This window comes from Galeopterus variegatus, unplaced genomic scaffold, assembly GCF_000696425.1.
Source record: "Galeopterus variegatus unplaced genomic scaffold, G_variegatus-3.0.2 Scaffold15587, whole genome shotgun sequence".
Lineage (NCBI taxonomy): Eukaryota > Metazoa > Chordata > Mammalia > Dermoptera > Cynocephalidae > Galeopterus > Galeopterus variegatus.
The window spans coordinates 7081-13587 of NW_007741698.1; the positions used below are offsets into that span (position 1 = coordinate 7081).

Consider the following 6507-nt stretch of genomic DNA (forward strand, 5'->3'; position numbering starts at 1 on the left):
TCATAGACACATCAACCATATGGAACTGGGGAATGAAACACAAATATCAGAATTTCTTCTCCTGGGACTTTCAGAGGACCCCGGACTGCAACCTATTCTCTTTAGGCTGTTCCTGTCTATGTACCAGGTGACAGTGCTTGGGAACCTGCTCATCATCCTGGTCATCATCTCAGACTCCCACCTCCACACTCCCATGTATTTCTTCCTCTCCAATCTTTCCTTTGTGGACATCTGTTTCACCTCCACCACAGTCCCAAAGATGCTAGTGAATATACAGACACAGAGCAAAGTCATAACATATGAAGGCTGCATCACCCAGGTATACTTTCATTTACTCTTTGGAATTTTGGACACCTTACTCCTGACCGTGATGGCCTATGACCGGTTTGTGGCCATCTGTTACCCCCTCCAATACACAGTCATCATGAATGTCCGCCTCTGTGGACTCCTGGTTCTTGTGTCCTGGATCATGAGTGCCCTGAACTCCTTGTTCCATAGTTTAATGGTTGTGCAGCTGTCCTTCTGTACAGACTTGGAAATCCCCCACTTCTTCTGTGAACTTAATCATGTTGTCCACCTTGCCTGCTCTGACACCTTTTCTAATAACGTGGGGATTTATGTTGCAGCAGGGCTGTGGTTTTGTGGGCCTCTTATTGGGATCCTTTACTCTTACTCTAAAATAGTTTCTTCCATATGTGCAATCTCATCAGGTCCAGGAAACTATAAAGCATTTTCCACCTGTGCATCTCACCTCTCAGTAGTCTCCTTATTTTATTGTACGATCATAGGTGTGTACCTTAGTTCTGCTGCTACACAGGACTCACACTCAAGTGCAACAGCCTCAGTGATGTACACTGTGGTCACACCCATGCTGAACCCCTTCATCTACAGCCTGAGAAATAAAGACATACATGGGGCCCTGAAAAGACTCTTCAGAAGGAAGCCATAAAAGAGCTGTTTTTCAAGAATTGTCTGTGATTACAGGGCTCTAAGCTTCAGAAGCAGACATTAAAATTCATTGATCAGTTCATGGAAGTATGACTTGCCATTTATTTCCTTCTATTTTAATTTCATTATTTTCAACTGCTTTATAGACTTTACATAACTCTCTTTAGGAACTTTCTGCTCTCTCTGATATCTGATATTTTTCCCCTTTGTCTTTTTCTTCTTTCACAAAGTTATTCCCCACTTTGTATTGTAAACAGTTTGGAGATTTCTGTTCATTTCATATGGTGATGAGTTGTACAAGTTTTACAGAATAAACTACACTTGGCAACTGAGGCTTTTTATGTACATTTTTATAAAAGAAATTATAGACCACAGGTTTTCAGTTCTGCGTCTATCATTTCTTTCTATATGACTACCTTAACTGCTCTTCTTTATAATATAGACCTTAACATACTAGTAGTTTTATAGTTGATAATGGGATTTTATTCTGGTCAATATGATGCTGTTCTCTATTCCCCCCCCCCCCAGCAAGTATTTTTTAAATATTTTTGCTTTTATAAACAATTTATTTTAATTGACAAATTTTAATTGCTCATATTTACATTATATACAATCTCATGTTTTGAGACATATATATGTTCTATCATAATCAAGTAAGAATAGTTAACAATGATTCTTTTAATTTATTTATCTATTTATTTAGTATAATTTATCAATATACAATGTAGTTGATTTTTGTGTGGCAAGGAGGAAGGAGGATTCTATTCTCATATACAGCACAGTGTTCACAGTGTTCACAGCCACATTCCATGGCACAGAATAGTAATAAAATTTTCCCTATCAAATATATGTTAAAGATTTAATCTACACAGAAAGAAAAATTAGCATAAAACTATTGACAATATGTTCTTCAACTCAGAAATGACCTTATATATGTACAATTTTTAGTCATTCGTTGAATTTAAAATCATAAAGTTTCTTTGGAATATTTGTTTTTGATGATGTACATCTACTCATGGAAATGTGGAAACTTTGTGTCCAATCGTGAAGGGGTTTATTCAGTGGACTGACGATTAGGTTTCATGTTCTATATTATTCGTTGCAGCATGTTTATCTACCTTTGTCTTGTTTGTTTGCTTTTTTTCCAGGTTTATTAACATCTAACTGATATAGAAAAACTGAGTATAATTAATATATACAACCTGGTGTGTTTAAACCTGTGTACACATTGATGATACCATCACCACAATCAAGGTAATAAACATCCATCATCTTCAACAGTTCTTTGGTGTCTCTTTGTGTTTTTTTTAATTGACAGGTAATATTGTATAAGTTTATCTTGTACAACATCATGTTTTGAAGTATATACACATGGTGATATCATTAAGCATTACCTCACCTAGTTATCATTTTGGGGCAAGAACTCAACATCCATTCTCTTTACATTTTTAAAGAATATAATATATTGTTATAAACTATGTTCATTGTACTATACCCTAGAAGTCTTGTAGTTATTCCTCCTATCTCACCATAATTATGTATCTTATGCAAACATCTCTCCAACTTCACCCCACTCTCCAACGACTCCAGCCTTTGTAAACCGCCATTCTATTCTCTACTTCTATGAGCTCAACTTTTATGATTCCAGAAATGAGACCATGTGGTATTTGTCTTTCTGTGCTTGCATTATTTTACTTAGCATAATGTCCTCTAGATTCATCCATATTGTTACAAATGACAGGATTTCCGCTTTTTAAAAAAAGTGAATATAATGCTATTCAGTGATCTTGGTTTTTCCTTAAAACTAAACAATGTAGTCTACAAATATGACTCCTTCTATTACCCTAAACAAAATATCTCCCCCTTTAAAAGTTTTTGTCATATACATGAATATCCTGGTAAGTGAACAATATGTATATATACTTGATCATAAATTTTATTTTGTCTTTTATGTTCTAAATGCTCTTCAATGCTCATGAGCAGTGGGTTACTCACTAAAGAGCTTGAATCCTACCAAGTCAATCCTGTAGGTATGATGACTTGTGAATTGCAGGAATGACTTTTTGGTGGACAAACATTCATGTTCTTCCAATCTTTCCCAATTACCTGGAATGGAATTTCATTGATTGTCACATTTTAATATAATTATCTAAAGTACATGTAAATAACCTGGTAATCATGAATGTTGCCTTCAGATACATGTAGCAGATTATTCTGAATGTCATCAGTTCTGTTTGCATGATTATTGCATCAAGAAGTTATTGCTGAGGGCCGGCCCGGTGGCGCACTGGATAGTGTGCTGCTTGGGAAGCGCGGTGGCGCTCCCGTCCGAGGGTTCGGATCCCATATTCTCCTCATGAGTCTGTAGTCAGATACAAGTCATCTAGAGGTGCTCTGCTAATCTTGTTTGGGTTCTCTCAAGATGTATCCATGTGCTCATGGACAGGTGATGAGCAAGGTCTCTATGTAGAACCTTATGCAAAATTTAACTGCAGAAAGTCCTTGGTTTTCTCTTAGTCATGTTCTCCATCGTCCTCACACTGCTCCCCTTTCTCTTTCCAAGTCTCAATTTCTGGGTCTTCAATTTCACCAGCAGGAGCTTTCTTCAAATCTGATCTGTGATCTGTCTTGCCATTCCCATCCTTCTGACATTTTCTACTATTTCACTAGAGGCATGCATACCCTCCGTGTCACATTAAGCAATTGTTTTATGGAAATATGATATTCACACAAAAAGTGTACTATAAATATTCAGCTTGAGGAGTTTTCCCATAGCTGTATAACCAGAATGCTAGAGTCTTTCTCACCTGGCCTATCTTCTAAACACACACTCCCACCACCCACGTAACCATTATTCTGACCGTAATACCATATGTTAGTTTTGATTGGTTTTGTACTTTATAAAGTAAAGCATGTAGTATATCTTAGTTAATGTCAAGCTTGTTTTATGGGTTCATACATATTTTTGGATATGGTTGTAGATCAATCATTCTCATTGATGAATAGTATTCCATTGTCTGACTATACCCATTTTTATGTACCCCATTCAAAAATCAATAGACTATATATCTTGGAGAAGTTTTCATTTTACAAAAAATGTGAGTGGAAAGTTCAGAGTCATAGTATTCCTCCTCAACCACCACACAATTTTCCCTGTTATTAACATCTTGCATTAGTGTAGTTCATGTGTTACAACTGAGGAGCCAATATTGATACATTATTATTATTAACTAAAGTCTATAGTTTACAGTAGGGTTAACTCTGTGTTGTGCATCCTATGGGTTTTGACAACGATATGTACCCACCATTAGAGTATCATACAAAATAGTTCCATTGCCCTAAATATCCTCTGTGTTCCAGGTATTCATCTCTGCCTGCCTTTCTGTGAATCCAAGGCCACCACTGATATTTTTTTTAAGTCCACAGTTGTCTCTTTTCCAGAATGTCTCACAGGTGGAAACACACAGTATGTAGACTTTTCAGATTGACTTCATTCACTGATCAACATGCATTGAAGTTTCCTCCATGTATTTTCATGGTTTTGTAGCTCAAATGTCTCACAGGTGGAAACACACAGTATGTAGACTTTTCAGATTGTCTTCATTCACTGATCAACATGCATTGAAGTTTCCTCCATGTATTTTCATGGTTTTGTAGCTCATTTTTATTGCTTAATGATATTTCATTGTATAAATATACCCCAGTTAGATATCCATTTATGTATTGAAGGACATATTCATTGCCTCCACGTTTTGGCAATTATAAATAAAGTTGTTAAAGATATTTCTGTGAAGGTTTCCATGTGTGTGTGCACACCTATTCTCCACATCTTCACCAGTATTTTATGTTGTCAGTGTTTTGGATTTTAACTATTCTAATAAGTGTGCATTTGAATCATTATTTAGTTTGCAGATTCCTGATGACATATGATGTTGAGGATATTCTCATATGTTTATTTGTCAGTGGTATATATTATGTAGTTTGGCGTCCATTCAGTTGTTTGGCCTGTTTATCAAATTGAGTTGTTTTCTTATTTTGTGTTTTAAGATTCTGTTGTATATTTTTAATACCAGTCATTAATCAGATACATGTTTCATAAAGGTCATCTCCCAATCTTTTGTTTGTATTTTGAATCTCCCTACAGTATCATTCCAAGAGCCAATTTTTAAAATGTTAATAAAGTAATACATCATTTTTTTTTCCATATGTGGTTCATGCTCTTTGTATTCTATCTAAAATGTCATTGCCACCAGTGCACACAGAGCAGGGAGTCATCCAACAGGGAAGGGGGAGGCTCTGCAGAGACCACACACACTGATGGGCTGCCATGTGACCAGGCAGCCTGGCCGAGTATATGCTGACCAGAGAGGCAGCTCCCAGAGCAGCCCAAGACCCAACACAACCACACATACAAGGCACTATTGACTGAGCAGACACTGAGGTAGCCATACCAAATTGGCAACCCCAGCAACATCCTAGCCAGACAATAGTGTCAAGCTAGTGGACTGTGAAACCCCTGCCACAATGACTAAACATCAAAGGAAAGATACCAGAAAGATGAAAAATCAAGAAAGTTCACCACCAAAGGGTAATAACTCTCAAGCTCTAGATCCTATAGAACAAGAAGCCCTTGAAATGTCTGAAAAGAATTTTGAATGATAATTCTAAGGAAACTGAATGAGATACAAGAAAACTCAGCTAGACAACATGATGAAATGAGGAAAAGTACACAGGTTCTGAAAGAAGAAATGTACAAGGAAATCAATGCCCTGAAAAAGAATGGAGTAGAGCTTACCGAGCTGAAGAATTCATTTGACAAAATAAAAAACACAACAGAGAGTTTAACCAGTGGCTTGCAGAAGTAGAAGAGAGAACTTCTGACATTGAAGATGGGTTGTTTGAAATAACACAGGCAGAGAAACAAACAAAATTAAGAATTAAAAGCATTGAAGGGAATCTGACAGAGATATCAGACAACCTTAAGCGCTCAAATATCTGAGTCATGGGTATTCCAGAAGTGGAGGAAAAAGGAGATTGCATTGAAAACACATTCAACAAAATAGTGGCAGAAAACTTCCCAGGTATTGGAATAGACACAGATCTTCAGAGGCAGGAAGCTCAAAGATCCCAAAACATATTCAATTCAAAAACATCTTCTTCGAGATATGTTATAGGCAAATTGGCGAAACTAAAAGACAAAGAAAGAATCTTAAAAGCTGCAAGACAGAAGAGTCAAATCACCTATAAGGGATCCCAAATCAGACTAACATCAGACTTTTCATCACAAACCTTAAAAGCCAGAAAGGAATGAGAAGATATATTCAAAATTCTAAAAGACATAGATTACCAGCCAAGAATACTCTATGCTGCTAGGCTATCCTTCAAAATAAGGGCAAATAGTATATTTCTCAGACAAACAGAAACTGCGGGTGTTCACGACCACACAACCACCCTTCAAGAAATTCTCAAAGGACTACTGGGTTTGGTACCTGAAAAACAACTACCATTGACAAAAAAAACCAAGAAAAATTAAAACCCACTATAATAATAGAAATGGCA

The 6507-nt window shown here is 36.6% G+C and overlaps 1 protein-coding gene across 1 annotated transcript; it reads left to right on the forward strand.

The window, feature by feature from the left end:
- Positions 1-19: 19 nt before the first annotated feature.
- Positions 20-949, forward strand: LOC103582297 (olfactory receptor 7A17-like). The gene has a single exon (XM_008563935.1). The coding sequence runs from the start codon at positions 20-22 to the stop codon at positions 947-949; it is 930 nt and encodes a 309-aa protein (XP_008562157.1).
- The last annotated feature ends 5558 nt before the right edge of the window (positions 950-6507 follow it).

What these genes read in the sequence shown, in the direction of transcription:
- LOC103582297 (XM_008563935.1), top strand. Translation starts at nt 20, where the DNA reads ATGGAACTGGGGAATGAAACACAAATATCAGAATTTCTTCTCCTGGGA.